Here is a 23,338-nt window from a genome sequence, read left to right on the forward strand (position 1 = left end):
GCCAAATGAGGAACTGGTTGGGTTTGGACTACCCTTAAACTCAGCTTCCTATCTAATTTTGGAGTCTAATACAGTGGCTCCCAATTCGGCTCTGGTGCTGCTTAGATCCTCCCTGAGCGCCTCTTCACCCATAAAAAAGAAAACAACACGGGTTGGCTTTTAGCAGGAATCAAAATGAAAACAAAAACAAACAAACAAAAAAATCCCTTTGGAGGGAGATATTTGAGAGAGGAAGAGGGAGAAAGCGGGAAGAGAGGTGCCTTTTTCCCATTGCCAGGATTCCTCCGTGGCTCCTCCAGCCATGCCAGCATCCACATCACAGTTCCTGGGGATTTCCTCTGATCAGCTTCTGGGAGATGCCTCTTCCAATGAGCCATTTCATCTTGGAAGACTCTTATGTTGCAGAGATTTCAGGTCAGCAGCCCTCCTGGTGTTTTTGAGGCACTTGCTTCCCTTCCTATTTGGCCAGCCAGTTACCTTTGCAGAAGGTCTGTTTTTCAGTGGTCAGTCCCTAGACTGGATCCCAGGCCTTGAAATTTGCACCCTTGAGGGTATCTAAATTTTTCACAGAGGTCTCTATACTTTGAAGACTGACAAACCCGGTCCAACTCTGTCTCTTAACTGCACTCAAATTAGCTATTTCAACTGTATTTAATTTTTTTGGCTGGGATCCCTTCTTTGGGACGTAGTTTTATTTTTGTTTTCAGTGGCAACAACACACATAACTAGTTGGCTCCACTCAACAGGAATCATCTGCAGATGTTTGATCCTATTTCTCCACACAGGAGCACAGATCATATGATCTCATAAGGTCTCTGTCAGTCTGATCAGACTGTGACACTACAGACTTATAGGAAATATAATTGATCCAGCAGCTCCTTTGAGGTTAATTCCCACCTACCTAAGGGTAAGCAGATTCACAGACCTGTATCAACAGCTATTAAATACAGTGATACAGATAGAAACCTTCAATATATGTATATATTCTGATTTTGAGCTCCAGGGGAACTGAGGGACCACTTCTGGCCAAGCTGAGAAGGTGATGGGTCCTGGATGGTCCCTTGGCCTAACCTGACTGATACCATCTGCTTCTCATTACAAGTGCGACAAGCAGCTTTTCCTTTCTTTTCTGCTTGTTCTGAAGCCTGGTAAGAGGTGAAGAGCCCCAGAGCTACCACACTACCCTCCTTAAAATTTCATTTTTTTGCAAAGAAACCAAAAATACCAATGTTGTTCTTTGCAACCCCTGCCACCACCTCGCTGATTCCCTTCATGTTACAATTCCCTCTTGTACTCATTGCACATCTTGTAACCAGCTGTAGTGTACCTAAGAGTGCAAATTCATAGGGGACAGGCTGATTTCCCTTTTTTCCTCCTTCTCTTTCACTGTAGAGTCCTTAGCACAAGAGGGATGAGACCTCCAGACACCATCACAATACAAACACTCTGTGCAGCCAGCAGTGATTCCAGCAGAGGTTCATTAGCTATTCCCAAATACAGCTATTACTCTGATCACTGAACTGCACTGTTTGCAGGAGCCAAACCTGGATGCTCCAGCTAAAGCCAAAACCTCAACTGATGTCTTGACAAGGGGACTGATCTCCAGTTTGTGGAAATTTTTCCATCCCACAATCAGCTTTCGACACAACACAAAACATCATTTCAGTGCAAAATTAAATATGGCAAGCTGTGTTTTTACAGACATCTATCCAATAAAAATTATGTGCCTCATAGATTTGGTCCTCTACCTGTGCTTCAAACTGGTTTTCCAAGTAAGCCCATTGTGAAGCCTAATTAATAAACGTAACCAAGATGGACATACCTTTAGCTGCTGGCTTTATAATATTCTGCCAATTCTAAACAGTACCTGTTTAATAGGAAAGGGCATTAAAAAGCAGTGATGCCTATGGATCAGACAGTGATAGCCCAGTTAAACATTAAAAATAACGAGTGGAAACCACACATGTGGCATCACTAGAGCTTGTGTAGGGGCTTTTCATGTCAGCTAAATGAAAGAGGCTTTGTGGGTATCGCTCCTAACCCAAGCATACCACCTTTCACTGCTCACTGCCAGAGATTTGTGATGTTAAGAGATGGAAAGATTGCCATGAGATGCCCTACCCTTCCATTTTGCTTTCAGAATTGATCCTTGGTTTAAAAACCTTCAGGCTGTTTTCTCTGCCAATGCTCTCCTTTCTTACTATTGCTCCTCTTTCTCACACAAGCCCAAAGAGGCTTCTTCTAGCTGCCTATCCCAGCACTTCCAAATTACAAAATAACCTAATACAGCTAACACTCACGGCTACCACAGGATAAAAGATCAAATGGATGATTAGAGAGACTTTTGGGAACAACAACTGGGAAGTCTGGAGATGACATGGCCCAGACAGGGCTGAGCACACAGCCCACTGACTCCTCTCCTCCTCCAAATGCACCTTTAAACCACCACAAAATCCCCTGCATTAAGTGTATGATGATACCTCTCATGACAGAACTAAACTTCTTCACACAATGAGAAGAAGTTGTGTTGAAACTGCGTTCATCTCTTGGGATTACTTGCCTGGTCCAAGTAATCCCAAGAGATTAACACAGTTTCAACTGTCTATTTGCAAATTTGCCTGTGGAATAATTAGGATTGTGGAGAGCAAAGAGGCTGCTCTGGCTGGGTGTCTGCTCCGCAACAGGGCCACAGCCTCAGCTCCTCAGCTCTGAGCTTTGCTTTTGACAATGGAAATGCAAACTAAACCTGGGAGGAAAAGCTCTCGTGATTATGGTTTTGTTTCTTAAAATGGAAGATTAAACAGCGCAGGAAAACTAAGTGAGGACATACATCCTACTGTTTTATTCCTTTATCTCCATCTAGGGTAGTGTCTGAGAAATTAAATTCATTTTGTTAGGACTTTGTAATTGGGCAAATACAAGGGCAGAAAAATTCCTAAAGGAATTCCAGAAGCCCACTAAGTCAGTGAAAAATTCTTTCCCAGTTCATTTTTTGAGGTAGGTTGGAGTGCCACTAGTAATTCAACCAAAAATAACACCTTTTCAGCAGATACAGTAGGAGTTTGGCTGATTAGGAAAGGGAACTTCCATGATTTGATAGATTATAGTGAAGCCACAGCAAACTGAATTGACCAATATTTTTTCACAGTCCCCCTTCAGACTCCTTGCAAGTCAAACCAGTTCTGTCCTGCTCCAGCCAGTTCCCTGTGGCTTCTGCCACCTCCCTGAGACCACCACAGCCTCCTGTCCTCTGAGACCACCCACCTCTCTGTACCTGTCACCAACACAGGAACCCATGAGACCTTCAGGAATCAAAATCAGTGCTACATTCTGGCAGACAAAGTTATAGCAAAGTTGTAGCAAGTTCAAATGAGTCGAAGATAAAGTCAGACAAATTCAGACTGGTAATAAAACCCAAATTTCAAAGTGAGGTCAATTAGCATCTGTAACCAAAGGCTGTGGTGGGTTTTGCTTCCCTGGAAATTTTTCAATTAAGCCCAACTGAGTGTTTGGACTTTTTTTTTTCTCAGAGGTTGCTCTCAAGTTCAAATGAGAGCTGATTTGGGGAAATCTTACACCTGGGTTCAAGGCAGACGTTCACATGGTCTTCCCTGTACAATAATCAATGAATTTATACATCTGTGGAGATTGGTTTATGTCAAATTATTCTTCCCTATGCCTCATAGATGAAGTTTCACCATTGCTAAAAATCCTCACACTCCACAAAAACTCCTTGGACACAGCAGCACCATCAGGCACCACGTGGGTACAGGGTTGGGCTCTCCCTGAGGGGCCACTCCACCACCCGCACACTGCTCCTGCAGACATGGGGAAACTGTCCCAAGCTCAGGAAGGCATCTCCTGCTTTTGATCCCTTCCCTCACTCTCTTTTGAGTCAGTCTGAAAGCAAATATTAAGAGATTTCCAGATTAGTGTCCCTAAATACACTCCCTTTATGCATATGAAGTAGTTCCTTCTCCCTTAATAACATCCTTCGTGACCCACGTGAAGGTGCGCTCCCTCGTTTTATCTCGAGCATCTTCGTCTTCTTCACTGCCTACATTGTTTGCTTTTGTACAACCACAGAAAAGCTGAGACACTTGCATAGCTCTTGCCTTCCCTTTTGTACCAATATCAGCCCAGTATCACCAGTATCAAAGCTCTTTGAAATATGACAGCCAAGCTGGCAGGACACCAGGTTCTTTTCTGCTAAAACATCCATCAAGAGAGGAAGAGATTTGGTCATGAGTAAAATGGGGCCAACAGCCATTACTAAACCACTTCAAAAAGGTGTTTTTGAAGCTCTGCTGGGATCTAAAACTCCCTTGCTGACCAAATTCAGTGTGGTCAAATTCTGAGTGGCCAGAAATGAGAGGAAATTTCAATGAAAATCAAGGCAGCTCCAGCTATTTCTACCAGCAGCAGTTTTTACCTCTTGAATTGTACGTTTTAGTGTAAAATTTGCAGCATTTAAACCATTCAGCTCCTGAAAGGCATATGATGCTCCTTTACCTTACCTTCTACCAAACACAGTCACAGTCTGAGAAGAACCAAATTCTCCAGCATTTTATGGAACCAATTCATATTGGCCCATTAATCAAACCAAATTCAGTTAAATAAAGATACAAGGCCACGAAGACTTAAGGGCAACATCATAGAATCACAGAATGATTTGGGTTGGAAAGGGCCTTTTAAAGGTCACCTAGTCCAACCCTCCTGCCATGGGCAGCAGCATTTTCAACTATCAGGTTGCTCAGAGTTCCATTCAGCCTGGACTTGAATGTTTCCAGAGATGGGTCATCCACCACCTCTCTGGGCAGCCTGTGTCAGTATTTTGCCATCCTCACAGTGATGATTTCTTCATCTGATCTAAATCAACTCTTTCAGTTTAAAGCCATTCCCCCCTTGCACTGTCACTCCACGCTCTTGTCAGAAGCCTCTCCCCAGCTTTCTTGCGGGCCCGTGAGGGGAGGGGGGTAAATAAGTGGACCTGACCACCCTGTATGTACCAGAGAGCTTCACACATGAAGATCCATCTCCTCTCCACATCAGCACACATGTGAGCCTGCCTCAGCTGCCATTGCTGGCTTCATCCTAGGTAGAAAATTAACAGCAATTCCAGAAAGGGAAGGGAGAAATCATCAAACGCCTTTGCAGAAGGATGAAACAAAGAGCTTGATCCCACAGCCTTCCTGTTAGAGGCTTATTGACTTTATTGGGAACACACATCTAGGTAGTGGCTCAGGATCTGTCCCTTTGGAAGTCTGGAATTGAGGAACCGGTTGCCCCCCTAACAATTAGCATTCTGTTTACAAAACCCAGCAGAGTCAGTAAGAATAATCATTACAAAACATGCTCAGACTGTGATTCCGGTTTAAGTTAATATAATTTTAATGAGTTCTTCAGAAAAAGCCTGGCACTTATGGAAAATTTCCTTAATTAATATCAGACCCTAAATTAGTAATAAAAAAAAGCCCTGAATATCATTTGGTCTCAAGCTGGAACTAAAGTATGTTTTGGCATCATTACTAACTGTTAGCAGCAAGTTCTAGAAACAGATGCAAATCTTGATATGTGTCCTAAATATAAAACACATTGCAAAAAAAGCTCAGATAAAAATATATCTATACATCCACATATATTTGAGTGTGCTATTTCCTGCCTGTATCAGTAACAAATTTATTCCATTTCTAAACATTCCACTTGTTTCTTTTCAGTACTTTTTAAAATCCCTTATTTCAGGAATAAAACTCCTTTCCTCTGCCTTCATTTTTCCTGTTTATTTCCTCTCCCAACAGCCGTTTTAAGTAAATGAAAAGGGCTTAAAGACAAGCATTGTAACATTCAAACTTTCGAAAATCAGCCCACTTGTTTTACCACCTAAATATGGGCATAGGTGCCTAATTTGAGGCCACCCACGCTAGAAAAATTTGAGGTAGGGATCATGCAATGCATCTTCTGGACAATTACTCCAATGAGAGATTCAGCCCAGTGGAGAGGTTGCTACTGAAAGCCCACAGACGAGTGCCAAGGTGCTGAGATTCCCAGGTGGCACCAAGTGGGCAGGAGACTAAAAATGGAAAACCTGCGGTAAACAAAATAAATACAACCACTGAAAAATAATGAAAAAAAAAAAGGAAAAAGGAAGGCAAATTACAAGTTTAGGGACGGCAGCAAAATGAGCGGGTTGTTTCTGAAGACCTGAGCTCCCCCAGGTTCTTTACTTTGCCTTGACTCAGTTTCACCTTGCAGGGAAAGCATTAAACATTAGCAAGGCAAAATGGAGACAGAGACAACCTTGAGTCTTTCGGCTTCCATTTAATTATAAAAAAAAAAAAAAGAAGAAGAAGAAGACAGAGTGAAAATTGTTACAGTCACCAAGAAAAACATCCCAGCATAGTGAGCACACCAGAAACCGAGCTGGGTTCTTGGGTTTGCCAAGAGCCTAAGACAATATTGCTGAAGCGTGAACTGCTCATTCATTGCAGGGGCTGCTCACACCAGGGCCATGCTGGCAATAGCCACGGCATTAACTGTTTCTCTGCTTCCCACAGCACATAAAGAAGAACAGAATTGTATTCTGGAGACAGCACTAGTGCCTTCCCTTATGAAAGGTCCTGTCCTGAAATTTCCTTATTGCCCACAACGTTTAATCAAGTTAGCAGGAATTAAGGGATGAAAGCACAGCCACTTCCATGGCCACAGTTTCTACTTAGTTGCTGTAAAGTTTTCTGAGCTCCTTAGGAGAAGACAAACAACCTTTATTTCTAAAAGTTATTTCAAAGACCAAATTCCCCCAAAAAAGGAAAAATCCTAGTTAAAAAAATTATGTGAGTACATAACACCAGCAAAATCCAAGGTAATTCACACACAGGGTGTGAAACCCAAGATGACAACCAGTGCAGGACCCCAAGAAAAAAAAGCCCATCACAGTCAGCCTCTTTCTCATTGACATACAAATACTAAATCCAGAGGTTCAGTTGGAACTGCTTCCATTGCATGTGGTTTTTTTATTATATGATTTTCAGCCTAACAAGAATGAAAATTAAATTGTGTTAAAAAACCAGTATTGTCCCTGATTAAGGCATGGCTGGCATTGCATTTATACTTGCCAGCCATCAGTGAGCTGGGAGAACAGGAAGGTTTCTTAAATTTCAATTTCAGATGAGGGTCCAGGATGGCCCAAAACATTGTGGTGATTTATCTACAGGGCGAGACAAATTAATGGGAAAGTTTGGCTATACGCGAGTTAGCAAACAGGGTCAGGGCACATTCTCTGGCTCTAAATCTAGTCAGGATGGTCTGGCCACAGATGTAATGTTAAATCCTGACTCCATAATGGGGTGGCTGACTCTGAGCTGCACACAGGAGCAGGTTCGGGGCTCTGCTCATTTCCAAACCACAGTTGGGACCTGTTTGCGACCATGCTGGCCAACCCCACTCAACACCAGCCTTGCTGACAGCTTAACAGTACTGGTATTTAACAGTCCAGCCCTACCACTGTGTAATTTATTGGTGAAGATACCACTTTCTGGCCATTTTAGTTCAGAGGGATCGGTCTGCAGACTTCTTTTGTTTAGGGCCTGATCCCAGGATCTCTCTCATCTAACTTAGCATGCCCTACTCAGTAACACAGTAAATATAAAGACAGCAAAGCCACCCTGCATCCTCTGGGGAATCCAGCTAGTGGGATGGCAATTTCTGGGCTTGGTGGCACATCCCCAACTGACAAATATCTAGGAAAGGTCCAGCCCAGGCCTGGGAAAGGTAGGTTTGGTAATTTGTCCTGCTATTTAGATTCAGTTTTAATTTCCTCATTTGTCATATGGAACCTGTCAAAAACAGACAGGATCTTCCACAGTCAGCACTGAACGTGTTTGTGGTACACCTGCAGGACAGGTCCTCCAGCATCTGAAGATCTTGACCCTGCAAGTCTCTCTCAATGGTGAAGCCAAAAGTAAGAGACTTGTGTTTAGAAAGAAGGGTGACTAGGTCCAGGAAAAGTGTAGGGGAAGAAGTCTCCTCACCTTCCCCTTCTTACGATTCTCAAAAAAATTAAAATCCAGCTCAAACCCTTATACAGTGGAGAAGGTCGAGGTCAGGGTGAGGTAGGGTTAAATCAGGACTAGAGTGTAATTAGGCTGTGATATGGATATGTTTATGGGACAGTTAAACTGTCTCTTAAATCACCTCAGCAAAGGCAGACTATCAGATCATACGTGCCTGTACTTGAGCTACTCACCTAGGCTCGCTTCAGAGACAAACAGGCTCTTCCCAGGCACTGCCAGGGACCAGCACAGATCACCTGCAGAGCAGTCAAGTCCTGAAAATGCCAGTTTGTCCCCTCTGATTCAAAAGAGAGCTGGGGGTGAGTGTCTCAGGAACGGATGTCTGCCCTGGGGACCTCTATACCCATCCCTCCTTCCCCTGCCTGGGAGCAGCCCTGTTTTGACTGCAAGAACAACCTGACCTGCACTCCCTGTTCTGAACCTTCCATGTGCGGAGGACTTGCTGGATCAGCCCCAAAGTGTTATGTAAAATGGCTATGATGTGTATATTTATATGAATCATATACATTAATTACATAATAGTCACCCATGCTCCCCATCCCACATGCACTTTGGTTATGCATAGGACACAAAGACTGAGTGCATTCACTATGAATCATGCAATAAGACTACATCCCTCAGGCAAACTCTCTCTAAAATGACCCTTTTCTTATATTCCCATGGCTTCCACTACAATATTATTTAATTAAGAATATTAATCTGCTGGGCCACCAACTTTCACTGTCTTCTGGGGAAGTCTGAACAGACAGACATTTAAAATATGGGGAATTCTGCTCTTTTTATGATTGGAACATTAAGGTAAGGCAATTTCATGGCCTTATGAACTTGTTTCTTTATTTGTTCTTAATATGAATGTGAAACTTCTGGACCAGAAAGATCATTGGTTCAAAAGTTGCACGAGTGATGCCAGAAAACATTTTTTTGCTTTGTTTTTCAGCTCATGCTGTTGAATACTGCCCAAATACCTGGGATATATAATTGATTAGTTGTAGGCGCAAACAAAGCACTGACCACCAGCTGGAGGATATAGAAGATGAACACTTGCAGTTTGGCAACCATGGGCACACAAGTGCACGTGCCTGCAGCACGCATGCAAACCTGCCAGTAGTGCAAAGAAACCCTCTGAGACACTGACACAACCAGTTCAGCTGCATTGCAGCAGCTGCCTGAGGAGCTCCTCGGGGTTGCAGCCTGCTGCCCTTTGCTCCTCTCCTATGGGATGAGGAACTGCATGCACTGGTATGGCAGTGCCCCACCACATCCTGTCCTGCAGCCCCAAACCTCTTCTGATGCTCAGCCTAATCTGGGGTTGAAACACAGGCAACCTCATCACCAAAATTCATGGAATCGTTAAGGCTGGAAAACACCATTGTGTCCAACACAGCATCACCATGTTCAACATTAAACCATGTCCCTAAGGGCCACATCCATGTACCTTTTGAACATTTCCAGGGATGGTGATTCCACCACCGCCTTGGAAGCCTGTTTCAATGCCTGACCACCATTTCAGTGAAGAATTTTTTTCCTAATATCCAATCTAAACCTCCTCTGGTGCAATGTGAGGCCATTTCATCTAATCCTGTCACTTGTTACTTGGGAGCAGAGCCTGACCCTCACCTATCTGCAGCCTCCTGTCAGGGAGTTGTAGAGAGTAAGAAGGTCCACCCTGAGCCTCCTTTACCCCCAGGCTGAGCACCCCCAGCTCGCTCAGCTGCTCTTCATCAGACCTGTGCTCCAGACCCTTCCCCAGCTCTGTTCCCTTCTGTGAACACGCTCCAGCCCCTCAATGTCTTTCTTGTTATGAGGGTCCCAAAACTGAGCAGAGGATTCAAGGTGTGACCTCACCAGTGCCCAGCACAGGGCGAGATAATCCCTGTCCTGGTCCTGCTGCCACTGCTGATACAGGCCAGGTGCCTTCGGCTTTCTTGTCCACCTGGGCACACTGCTGGCTCATGTATCCATCCCAAGATGGGGAAGAACATCACCACTTTGGCCATAGGATCAGTGTGGTTTTGGTCAAAGAAAAATGATTAAAAGTAGCTCCTGAGGGCTGCCACTGACAATAAACCCAGGAGCTACTTCTGCATTATTGGATGGAATGTTTTCAACATCTGGGTGAGAACAACTTTAGCAGTTGTCCAGGTGAAGCCATGGAGGCTCTTGGAAAGGGTGGGTTGTGTGAAATTAGGGCAGATAGGAAGTTCTGTGCCTGTAGGTGTGACAGCCAAGGCTAGGGGGGACATTTTACTCATTTTTCCTCCTTCATGATGTTAAGCAACAGGCAGTAAATATGGCATTCATTAAAATGACCTTGTATACTTTTAACAGCCTCAATAATCAGATTTCTACCACTGTATCGGAAAGCGACCTTTTTATTCAAGGCCTTATAAAACTCTAATTTCTCCCTCATGCTTAAAAAATGCCTAAAGTTTTCTAAGGATTTTAGTGTTTCTTTGCAGTAATTTTCTACCCTCTTCAAAGTCCTGTTCTCTTCCTAAATATGCATTAAGTAACTGAGAGGAAATTTGCATTTCTTTGAGTGTGAGGGGTAAACTGCTTGCTGTATGGGGCAACTTAAAATTTGCATTTCTCTCTCTCTTTGAGTATAGGAGGTGTTGGATGCTGCCCTCCCTCCCTGTGGTACTGCAAATGAAACCCTTGAGAGGCACTGTCAGGTTTGCAATGTGCCTGCTTGCATCCTGAACATCCGAGTGGGTCCTTCAGCCAGGAGTGCCTCTCTAATTCTGAATAGACCATTTCTATTCTGAATTTCTATTTCTGTCAGCAAACACAACCTCTGGCACTTGTGGAGGATCAATGTCCCCTTTTTCACTCTTGAATCTAACTGGAAGCAAGATTCCCATGCTGGGAAAAGGTCAGGGCATTGCGGAGCATCTCTCGAGCCCTAGAAAGATGAAGGACAAGAAGCGCTAAGACAACTGGCCATAGAGCACGGCAGGAAAGTTCAGTCCAGGGCCACACAACATACACAGCCAGGTCTTTTAGTCACTCCCTGCCTGTGCCCACATGCCAGGCGCTCACGTCTGAATACACACAGACAAGCAAGGGCTGCAGGGCAAGCATGCGGCGTGCAGCTGCCAGGTCCCAGCCGAGCCTCTCCTGCAGGTATTGCCGCGGGCACGATTGCAAAAATAACCCATTCGACAACACAGACCATCAGGAGGCTCTGACTCAAAGGGAGCCTGTTTTGGGCCAAACAAAGCATTTCCTCAGCATCAAGCCGATCGAGTTTTTTGACTCAAGTCAGGGTGTTGCATGGAGAGCCCACAGGAACCTGCTCCAAAACCCTCCAGCCTGCGGCCCGCATGGAGATCTTTGGCATCTCTGTGAAGGCAGAGTGCACTAGGGCTGCAGAGGGGTTTGCAGCTGGCTGTTTGAGAAACAAAGCTTCCCTCCTCCAAGATGAAAGAAATCAAGGAGTCTATGCTAATCAAATCCTCCACGCCTGCTGGCTGCAGTTCAGCTTGTCAGGGATGCAGCTCAGTGGAGTGATCAACATTTCCAGTGCTATGAGCTTGGTGGAAGGGGAAAACACAGCAGCAAGAAATTCACCTGGCTGGGAATCAAACAGGTGTATGGCAGCAGCATCCAAGATTATAATAATATCTTGCAAACATGCAAAAAATAGATGTAATAAGACTGATTCTTTGGTTTTCATTAATGAATCATAAAAGCTCTCTTTACATTACACATGCTTTTTTGGCATACGCTGCTAATATTTCCACACTTGCAAGGTTGGAGTTTTAAGACTGAGCCTCCCTCCCCTAAGGTTCCTCATTTTTGGCAAGAGGTACAAGGTGACTGTGTGCCATGACAGGCTCTCTCTTACTTTGGGGCAATCAGATTACTTTACACAGATGGTTTTATCACTGAGACCATTAGAGGTGAATTGTGCAATATATAAATGTGCATTTGTTTGGTAAAAAAAAGTCTTAGTTCCTCACTATTGTCTCGTCTATGTTCCTAAATGTGTTTCCTCTCTCCTGTATCATTCCAAAGCACAATTTGGCCAATCTTTACCTTTAAGTGACGCAGCTTGTTTCTGATAGGCTTCTTAAGTACATATTAACTAAGGAAACAGTCTTTCTTGAGCTACCGGATTGAAATACAGGAGAATGATCAGCCATAACTGCTGAAGAAATAAAGGCATCTATCTGTCAGGATGCCTAAAAACACACATACCACAAAGATAAAGCACCAAAAAATAGAGAGCATAACATTTACTTTAAAACACAGAATCACAGAATGGTTTGGGTTGGAAGGGACCTTAAGATCACCTTGTTCCAACCCCCCTGCCATGTGCAGGGACACCTTCTACTAGACCAATTTGCTCCAAGCCCCATCCAACCTGGCCTTGTACACTTCCAGGGATGGGGCAGCTACAGCTTTTCTGGGAAACCTGTGCCAGTACCTAATTACATGCAAGTTTTGTAGGGGAAATAAAAAAAAAAAAAGAGGGATAATTTGTTCAAAGAATCAGGTTCACAATTTAAAAATAATCTAATCTGAAATGGACCTAAAGCTATTAGAGAGAGACATGCTCAGAGCAACATAGCAGCTCTTCCACATTGGAAAAAAAAAGATTTTGAATCCTGCCTGCCATGCAGGAACCCTGGTACCAGTGCTGAGGTTTGCTCTCCTTGCCAAGGTTTGTCTGAGGCCACGGACTCAGCCGCTGCCAGTCCTGTTCCTCTCTGCATAATTGTTTTAGGCAAAACAGAGTCTTTACCTGAGAGGCGTCTGGGCACATCGGTAATGGCTGGAAGTCCCGTGCCTCGAGTGGAGGACAGGGGAGTTGTGGAGTGAATGGACGGTGAAGTCATCTGGCTCAAGTAGGATGGGTAAGACTGGTCATAGGACCATGGCGGGGATGACTGCGCCTGCCTGGGGTCTAGGGGGAAAATAAAAACAAACAAAAAAAAGAGAATATTTTTTTTTAAAGGAAGAAAAATATTAGGGTATCAACAGCCTAATTGAAAGATGTGGGATTACTGAACATACACACATCAGTACTACGAAGAGTGAGAATGTAATGGAACACAACTTGCTCCTCAACACTTGCCCTTTCAAGTCTTGGTCTGTGCTTTTCCCTCCCCAGAACAATTTCTGTGGGAAATGAACAGACCAGAGGTCTAGAAGCTGGGATGCAAATTCCTGGTGTCTTTCTTCCAACATATTATACTAAGAGTTGCCAATCCTCCAGGAATCAGAAACAGAAGCAGACAACAAGAATGGGCCCCAGATCTGATCTTAGGAAGTGGACTTCATGGAATCATGGAGTCATTACAGTTGGAAAAGACCTCTAAGACCAATGAGTCCAGCACTGCCAGGTCCACTGCTAAACCATGTCCCTAAGCATCACAGCTACTAGTTTTTTAAACACTTCCAGGGATGGTGACCCACTACTTTCCTGGGCAGCCTGTTCCAAAGCCTGAGCAACCTCTGAGTGAAGAAAATTTTCATAAGATCCAATCTAAATCTCCCCTGGCACAACCTAAGGCTGTTTCCTTCAGAGGTGGGCAGACTCTACAGTCAGCACTTGGCACACCTGTCAAGCTGTTACCCAGTTCAAACATGACACAATAGTGTTTTCAGTGCTGAAAATACTAGCCAAGCTGAAAAATGCCATTAATCTCACAGCATCCATCAAAAAAATGTCACATTTGGGTGCTGGCCCAATTACTTACAGTACCCTCAATTACAAAATATGAAACCAAATGGTTTGGGATAACTATTGGAAGCTAATGATACTGGCTGATATATTTGCAACAGCTCACTACGGAGGAAATTATCTTTATGATAAACACATCAATTTTTGCTGAAGCACTGGTAGAAAGAGATCTAGTTTTACTCACTGATGTTTGGATTCATAAACCATTCACTTTCAGTTAATATCTGATGATAAAGATACCACTGAATACCTCATAAATTATGCTTTTTATTTCCTTACATTGACAGAACCAAAGCACTTTCAACCCCAAAGTTTGTTTGGGGCACTGCATAATAAATAGAAAACTATCTATAGGCTAGCTCACAGAAACTTTAGCACATCCCCTCAAACCCTGCCCACTATTTTCAAGGAAGCACATCAAGTATACTTGATTTGGAGAACTTGCTCTATCAGAACACTGTGCTAAAGTCTTCCTTTGCAGACAGCAATGTGACAGCCACATGGCATAAGCAAAGGCTCTTTTTCAGGAAATTCAACTTTTTTTTCTTTTTTAAACTCCTTTCCCTGCTCTTCCACACAGCAAAACCTTGTAGCTTCAGCTACTTCTTGTTTATTATTTCTCTTCAGACATGATTTGTTTGAAGAAATGTCTGGAAAGCAGATACTTCCTTGAAGCAAAATAACTATATATATATATATATATATATATATGTAAAAAAACCACCTTCCAATTTAATTTTAAGAGGATTTTCCTGGAGTTTGCCATTTATATTAGAACTGAGTAATTTAAATGGTTAACATAAACTTCTCAGAAATCCGAAGGACACTTGATCATTAAATGTAATGAACTTCTTTGTTTTAACAATTTCAAGGCCAGGGTTGTATAGATTGGCACAGGTTCAAATCTGACTGACTGCTCATTGTTACATCTGATATTGACATATTTCTCTGCCTCATTCCACTATGATAATTCACCATACAGTCAATGGTAAATGATCTTTGAATGAGAACAGAAAGCCTAGGCTTGCTGGAAAAACAATCTTAAAATTAATGGTGTGTTAGGAGCATAATCTCAAATCCAAGATCCTTCAAACTCCAAGACCTTTTCAACCTCTGCTTCTGAATTGAAAACAGGGCCCCTAAAGTTTTGGGTTTAGGTCAGCTTCAATGCTAGAAGGAAATAACACAGCAGGTAAAGGCTGGAAAAAAAGTCATAGTAGAGGATGTTTTTACATCATTTTGGTCTAAGATGGTGGAAAGCTCAGAAAAAGAAGCACCTTTCTGGAGGCTCATGCCACTCCTGATAGTGTAATCCTCATGGCACAAGAACTTCTTGAACATCTCTGGCACTCTCATCACTTTGAACACCCATGCTAGACTTGGTTTTATACTTTATACCCTTAATCTAGCAACTGTGAACGTCTGTGTGGGCACAAGAATAACAAATAGCAAAAAGTGGTCTTTCAAAGGCTCATGTGGTATTTCAAAACAGTATCTCATACTGCACTGTCAGAAGCAGGATATAGGGCTGGGTGGACCATTACTTGACCCCAAAAATATACCACATATTCTTTCAACATCTACCTCAAATCTTCCCAGGGAAGAGGAAATAATGAAGAGGAAAATCTTTAGCCAAATTGAACATTAGATGACTCATCAGAGCTCAGTGACTGAGGAGGAGGTCACAGTACCTCAGGCCAGAGGGTTACTGTGATTCCTCCACACCAAGGCATGGCTGAGGTCATGGTTGAGGCAGAGTGGGAAATATTGCCCTGGGGATGACTGGTTCAAGGTATCTGTGACCCGTTAGGAAACCAGAAAGTGAAAATACAAGTTTCACCAGATCCCAGAGCAAATGCCCTAAAGCCAGCCCTTGCTGCCTGATGGTGGTCAAGGTTTGCACGGACGTGAGAGAAGAGAGTGGTGAAACACTGTCGCCCGGCCAATTCAAAGGTGACCTGTGAGCCCACAGGGCAAACATCACTGCTCAGCAGCATTGCCCAATTCACAGTGAAAAATGCCACGAGGCAGAGCCCAAAGCTTCCCCAGACAGTCCCTGAAGGTGGGTGCACAGCTCATGTGGCACCCTCTGGTTCACATGGAGATGGTCCTTGCACTGGTGCTGGAGCACTGGCTTTGGGCACTGTGGTTCACCAGACCATCTCTTCTGGTCCCATACACCATCAAACCTCCTGGGGGAAGGAGGGTGCTGGGGGCAGCACAGGGATATGCCAGCTGCCACAGCAGCACTTCCAGGGCAGACCCACACAGGTGCTTCTGAGGCAAACACGAGGCCCTTAAGAGGTTCACCTCCTTGCTCTGGCCCAGAAGGGGTAGGATGACTATTTAGCACATACTACTGGGGAAGAAGCTGTGAGGTGATTTGTGAGAGGTTTTCCTTGGCCTCCTACACCACAGGCCAGCTTCCCTACTGTCTCTGGCTGGTGGGCTCCCACGTGTCCAAGGATCCCTGCTAGCCAGGGACTTTGCACCATCACCCAAAGCACCACATGCTCTGCAGCCATGGCACATCTTCCCATCACAAAAAAGCCCAGAACAGATGAGAAACCTCAAAGCTCTGAGTGCATATGGATTCCTCCGTAAAGGAATCCCTCCAAAAAAGGAAAGATACTTAATATAAAAATAAAATTAACTGTCCAGGAGAAAGCCACCCTCATTTCCATATGGCAGCCATGGGGAAGAGCTAACAGAGCATTCAACAACAGTGAAGGAGTCAGAAGGCCACTCTGAGCTGGCATTTACCCTTGAAAACTTTGGAGTGATTACTAAGAGCAGTCCTCCTTTTGTAAACATTTCTGTTATGCCTGCGTGGGTGTGAGGGGAAGTGCAGCTCTCAGCGTATTCCTTCACAGCAGGGCATATTCTGGGTATGCTAAGACAGCCTGGGCGCAGTTCAGCTGAAACAAATCAGTGGGGCGAGGCCTAAACTAATGTGCAAACAGCTCCATCCTGTTTGCGCTTCCAGGTGAACCTGAACAAAGCAGGAAATACTGAGTATTGCATATTATTTTGTGTCTAGGTTTTGCTGTCACATTTATAGTCATGGGACATATGCAGGGTTCTTGACCTTTGTTGTCTCTGACTGACTGCATTAAATGGATAGTAGATATTGATGCTTAATGGACAATAAGGGTCTTTAAAAGTTAGTCCAAGAGGAGATGCACCACACAAAACTAAAATTATAAAGGAAAGAAAGAAAAAGCCCATCTAGTGACCCATTCTCCCACCAGTGACAATGGCTTTCCAGTATCATAACTTCTCTTCTTCCAACAGAAATCATCATAGGATCATAGAACAGTTTGGGTTGGAAGGAACCTTAAAGATCATCTAGTTCCAAACCCCCTGACATGGACCCATGAATCTTCCATATTCTGAAGTGTCAATGGAGAGAAGCAAAAACCTGCAAATATCCCTGAAAAACAACTTTTTTCACTTTGGCATTGGACTGTGAAGCACACTAGTTTTCTAGAGGAAAAAAAGCCAATTCCCCCTTTTCCAAGATGAGTTACATGACCAGAGCATGATCAAAGATTGGCAGCTGCTTGGTGTATTGTCTCTAATACCCAGACATCACATGCATCATACTCTCATTTAAACCCAGCCATCAGCTCCAGCTCTGGCTGCTGCTGGTTGGATTAGTGCTAGTGCCAATAGTAAAAAACAAGCTGTCTGGAGCTATCTTTGGTAAACACTTAGAGCAAATATCCTCACTTCTGATCTTAACAAAGCCAAGATGACTTTCTGCATGAGTAACCCAACTATTGTTGTAACACCACCCCCCTCAGCAAAACAACAACAGCAAAACACAACCTTCTTCCCTTCTCTAACTCTTTTTTTAGGCATCTTTAAAAGTCCAGGGCTTCATCTGGATTGCCCATTTCAATCCACAAAGTCAAATCCAGTGGAGGTACACCCCAATGTACAGAAAAGTAATTGAGACCAGATTTTGGCCTGAAGAACCTGTAAATACATTTCTCTTCCCAACCCTCCAAGAGTCACATTTTTCATTAAAAAAAAAAAAAAAAGATAAACTCAATGAATCATGCCAGTGGGCAGCTAAGTTTTAAAAGGGGGTAGAGGGAAATAAAAGTCAAAAGAATAATAGGAGGGGGGCAAGCTTTATGAAATGGAGGTTCACAATGTCAGTCAGCCAGAGGATGCAATCAATTTGCACAAAATCTGCAGGCTGCAGATTCAGTTTGCACTGTCCCTGAAATCAGTCCCTGTCTGTCAGTGAAGATGTATCCCCTCGCTACCATCCTGCTAAGCCAGCTCTGAAGACTTTAAATCTGCTTAAAAAATGATGAGAAATGGAAGCATAACATCCGTGACGTGCATGGAGAAGGGGAAAAGGAAAAGGGAAGAAAGTGAAGGTTTCACAGGACTTGCCTTTGAGGGCTGTTATTTCAGTGATGAAAGTCAGAGGTTGCCTATAGATCAGCCAGTGCCACAGTGGTGATGGAGCATGAAACCTCACTTAACTCCCACTTTGCTGTCCCCACAGCCCGGCCGATGGGGTCCTCACACTGACCACATTCCTGCCATTACACCTGTGGCTTTTCCTGGCCTACAGAAGCTAATCCTCACCAGTTGCATCTTAAAAAAAAAAAACAAGCTTTCCTCATCTCATACTGGAACACTGATGCAACAGCTCAGTGTCTGAACAGGAATGTAATCAGATACGTGAACAAGTTGCATGAGCCCGTTAGGGAAAGGGGAAAAAAATAAAAAAAGCAAATATACCAGTGAACAAATGTGAATGGACAGGATTCCTGATTTATGGGCAGCAAGCAGGGTTCAAATTGGATCTGCAGTGCCTCAGCAAAGGCAGCTGCTTATTGGACCATTTGTTTTTTAATCACCCTTCGATGTAGCTTTTGCTGAATCCTAGTTAAAATGCCATGTTGAATAAGGGCAACTCTGTGCTTGTCCTGCCACAGCCCAGTCCTGTGGTAGGTTAAGGACTGTGCTGTGATTTGTACAACCTGTACTCTGATACTCCAGGAAAATAAACACAGCCCAGACAGAGAAAAGAAATATAAGAGTGAACCCTAAAGTGCTGAGTTCTTTCAGACTCAGGTGTGGGTCAGCCAGACTTTAAATAATATGTCTGTTTAATCATGCAATAGCTATGCAAGGCCTCAAGTGGAATGAAGCAAAATGTGCTTACTAGCAATAATATGGATTTTCTTGTAGGAAATCAGTATTTACTGTTCCAGTTATTAGAAATTTATTATTTTCCCTAAATAATAACTAGGTAAAGAGATAATGAAACCGTGGTATTTCAAAAGGAATGCTGGATTAATTCCAATGAAGGTAATTTTAAAATCCTGGTTTTCAGACAGAAGGGTCTATTCCCCTTTTAACACACACCCAAGGCAGTGCTTATGTTAAGAAGCCAGTGGCATTCTAAGTATTCCAGTACAACAAGGAAACTGGTGTTGAAGGACGGCCCAAGCACCTCACTCCCTACCACTGCACCAAGCAGGGAGATGTTCACCAATTTCCCACTCAACACCCGACCAAAGGGTGCCTCGTCCATGGCATCACCTTTACCTCTCCTTGGCATGGTTTGTGTAGCAAAGAGTCCATCCCACAAGAAAGATCCTAGAATAGGGACTGTCTGCAAAAAAAGCATCCCAGCACTTTGGTGGAACATCAGAGCACGCTGAGCTTTACAGATTACAATCAAGGTCCCAAAGAGCACCCAAAAGCCTGGTGGAAAGCCAGTGCAATTCCAAGAGCTTGCACCCATGTAACATGCTCACACCAATCACCCAATTGAATGGGATGACCACCAGCAAGTTGGCTGTTGGACTTTCTGAGGGTGGGAAACAACATCAGAAATACTGTATCAGACCACTTATTCTCTAGAGAGTCCTCACCACTATGGGGGAAATCAGAGCAATTTGGGATTATAATGTATCCCATAACCTTGAATTTATCCAACAACAAAAGAACATAATCCACCAGAGATGGGAAATCCAGCCTGCGTCCCTCAGCTCACTTCCCTCCGCTCTACCAGCATTGCATCTTCCCTCTCTTGATGAAGTCTCAGCTGGTGCTGCCTTAAATTTGCAGAGAAGGCAGGGAATGCCACACAACTTTGCTTCCAGTCAGGCTTATTGAAAGCTCATCTAAAGCTTTCATCTCCCAGATCTGTAAATGCTGCTGCTGCTGCTGCTGCCTCATAACGAGGCAGAGAAGTAGTCTATTAATCAAAGCCAGCAGAACATTTTCTACAGGAGGCATTTATGTGAAGGGGAGCAGCATATGAGGTTACACTTAGTTAGGAAGAAAATTACAAGGGGATCTCAGTTCTTGTGCTTCAGGGCATAAGCTGATCACCAGATGGGGTCAGGAAGAATTTCAGCCTCTTTCGTTCCTAGATATAGTGTTGCACAATAGGTAAACTATGGAGGCACAAGGAAGAAGGAAAGAAAACTGCTTATGGCCTGGATTTCCCCCCTGCTTTCTTGGGAACTGTCTACAAACACTGCCAGACAGAAGACTTGGTTAGAAAAAAAATATTGTGTTTTAGTTCAGCAGTTCTTACCCAGAAAATGATATGCACAAGAGCCCTGACTTCACATGTCCAATGAACAAATCATGAAGCCTAGCCAAAGAAACCTGCTCTGGGAAGCTGGGGGGCAGCAGGTACCATGTAATGGGTATAATCAACATGTTTAATATATTATAAACATTTTACACTAGTTAAAGTTAGACTTCTAGATCTGGGAGAACTTTGCCACAGCTCATGGGAACGATTTTTTTGTTGCAATTCCTTGAGTGCTTTGGGTTCAAATTAACTCACTTCTCTTTCTTACTGCAAATTAATAAACCGGTTGAACTTAAAAAAAGAAGGAAAAGAGAGAAGAAGAAAGCCACAACACTTTGTTAAAACCACTGAGTTTCAGCTGGTATCATGTCAAAACCACTTGAAACATGAAACTAGAAATCTTCCTAGGTTGACTCAAAGACTATGTCTATACTAGGAGTGCTTTACCAGGAAAGGAATGCTGGTGTAAAATGCTGGCAAAGGACTCTGCTGTGGATACAACTGTCGCAGCAGAAGCGAGTATTAAATCAGTCTAGGGAATTGAGCCAAGAGTTCTGTTGACAGACTTGCATCTAGGTGAAGTTCTCCAACAATTCTAGCAATTGGTCAGGGGTAACACCTCTTTACATCCCGGATAGACACAAATATGTCAGAACAAATTTAGAATCTGGAAATGCCCAAAGTTAGATAGAAGTTGTTTTGAATCTCTTTTGAAAAAATTAACCAGCTCTGACTTTAGAAAAAACAGCACTGGTTTATTTTGTAGGCTTCACAGTTTTGCTGCAAACTTCTGGCATAGCTGCAGTTAAACATCTTATTTCAGCCTTTAATCTGTGACACATGGTGGGTGCTTTATGATTTCTCTCAGCACAATGAAATCTGTCTCTCAGCATGCAATCATAAATGTTGCATACAACCCTCACGAGTAACCTTTGGAGATTACTCCATAACCCAGTTCATTTATTGTAACCGTGGTCAGCACTGGTGGTGGAAGGAAACCACCATGTGAGAAGATTGTATTATTATTCTGATAAAAAGACCATTAAGTGCTGGCTGCTTCCCTCAACACGACTGCAAAATAACAAGGCTGAATAAAAATGTTCATTCTATTGTACACTAAAGGTACTATTGCAACACGGAGAAGGCAGAGCAACGTGGCAGTTAGAATTTCACCATATCCCTACTCAAATGACCTGGATTGACTATTTTAGATTTATGGCAAAAATATATTAAAAAAAATTACATTTTCAGCTTCAAGCACTATAGAAAAATCCACTTCCCACCTAGCTTTGCTTAGAGAATATCCCCCACTCTGTAACAGCCTCTTTGACTGCAGCTGAGACACAAATATCCATAAGCAATTACTACCAATGCCTGTGCAAGTCAAACCTATGGTTCTGTCTCTTACCTGTAATCTGACTCTGTCCTTGTGGATTAAAAGGACTTGGTGCAGAGTTCAGAGAGGGCCGTGGGCTCTGGGTCGGGACCCCTACTCTCATACTGGGATGAGGAATGCGCCCTAAATCACTGAGGCGCTCAGAGAACAAACTAGGTTTAGAGTCATCAAGCTTCTGTCTGTGCCCTGGAAACAGCAAATCATAAAATAAAAGCGTTAATAACAAGATTTAGTAATTTAACACACCCCCAAAATAACCCCAAAATGGTCTCTAAGGACCTGTTACTAGATTTAATGGATTTACAGGTATCTCAGCTACCCCCAATAACAGAGAAACTTTGTGAGGGGGTTGTGTTTTGGACATGGTTGTGCTGGTGAAAGCCTTATCAAGCACAGCTGTGCCCATACACGTGACATATTACAATTTGGATCAAAATAAGAACTTATCAGGACACCCACACAAGGTCTTTTTTGTCTTTTTTTTTTTAATTTTTTCTCCTTTAACTACACAAGGTAGTTAAACAGGCAAACTTTCCCTTCCAAAAGAAAGCCTCATATGTACCTACAACTTATCAACTGGGACAATTACTCCATGCCTGGTTTAGATGTTGTGGATTTTTGCTAAGAAAATTCAACCTTTTCTTCTCCCCTTATTTTTTTTTCTTTAACTCTGTTATAGTTAGTCATTAGCTTTCATTCCTCTGGGAGATTTTCCAAAAATCAATTAGTCCCTGTCAGTTGAGAAGAGCAGTATCCAAGGAAAACCTCCAAACCTGCTGGCCAGGACTAGGCCCTACACACCCTGGCATGGTCAGCCTTCCTCAGTGCCCCTACTGCACTCACCCAAAACAGGTCAACTGCCCCTGGATATATTTGGAACACTCATTTAGGGGTGTTTTGATGACAAAATTTGAAGGGGGAAAATGGCAAAAGCACTGGGATGCCCCCAGTGGTCCTGCTTATGTTGTCATTGAGATGTTTCAAGAGCAAGGGCTTTGCTTCTCTAATGGTTGTATATTTGCTCCTAGGTTTAATTTCTTTCCAAAGGATGCTCCTTTGTCCAATGGTGGCTTTGAATGTGAGGTGCAGAAGGTGTTATTTCTATCATTCAGCACAGGGAGAAAAAGGCATGCATAGAGATTAAGGACAGGACTAATTTTACTTAACTTTAGCCATTCATAAATCAGGCATCTAGTCTAAACTCTTCTAATGTAGACTTCCTCTTCGGTTAATGGAAAGAAATAGCTACTTCCAGAGGGCAATTCATCTCATTTGTCTCTGACACTCGCCTTAAAACAGCATGATTCACCTCCTGAATTTGCTTTCTCTTCCTTTTCTGATCAGAGAGGGAGCACACATGACTGGTTTAATTAGGCACCCTCGCCATTAGTCAACGTTAAATGGAATGAAGCCTACCCTAAGTTACAGATCAAGGTCATGCAAAAAGCCTCTGGCAGAGCTGAAAGGGGGGCCCAGACTCCTTGATTTCAACCCAGAACCACATCTGCCTCCATCCCTATAAGCAGTGCTGGGGCCCTGGCACAAGCAATAATTGGGGGGGATATTTGAATGCTTTTAACAATAGGAAGGGTCTCTGGTAT

The 23,338-nt window shown here is 43.3% G+C and overlaps 1 protein-coding gene across 8 annotated transcripts in view; it reads right to left on the reverse strand.

Annotated features, from left to right (window-relative positions):
• The window catches only part of RUNX2 (RUNX family transcription factor 2), a 215,802-nt gene that overhangs the window by 81,124 nt on the left and 111,340 nt on the right, over positions 1 to 23,338 (reverse strand). For 5 of the 8 annotated variants that reach the window (XM_030944314.1, XM_030944315.1, XM_030944313.1 and 2 more), the window contains 2 exons: positions 21,750 to 21,923; positions 12,820 to 12,981 (listed from right to left, as the gene is read on the reverse strand). In XM_030944314.1, the coding sequence (XP_030800174.1) occupies positions 12,820 to 12,981; positions 21,750 to 21,923 (336 nt within the window). The remainder of the gene's footprint in view (positions 1 to 12,819; positions 12,982 to 21,749; positions 21,924 to 23,338) is intronic. The other 3 variants (XM_030944316.1, XM_030944321.1, XM_030944320.1) reach the window with 2 other exon arrangements.

Source organism: Camarhynchus parvulus, chromosome 3 (genome assembly GCF_901933205.1).
Source record: "Camarhynchus parvulus chromosome 3, STF_HiC, whole genome shotgun sequence".
NCBI classification, from domain to species: Eukaryota; Metazoa; Chordata; class Aves; order Passeriformes; family Thraupidae; genus Camarhynchus; species Camarhynchus parvulus.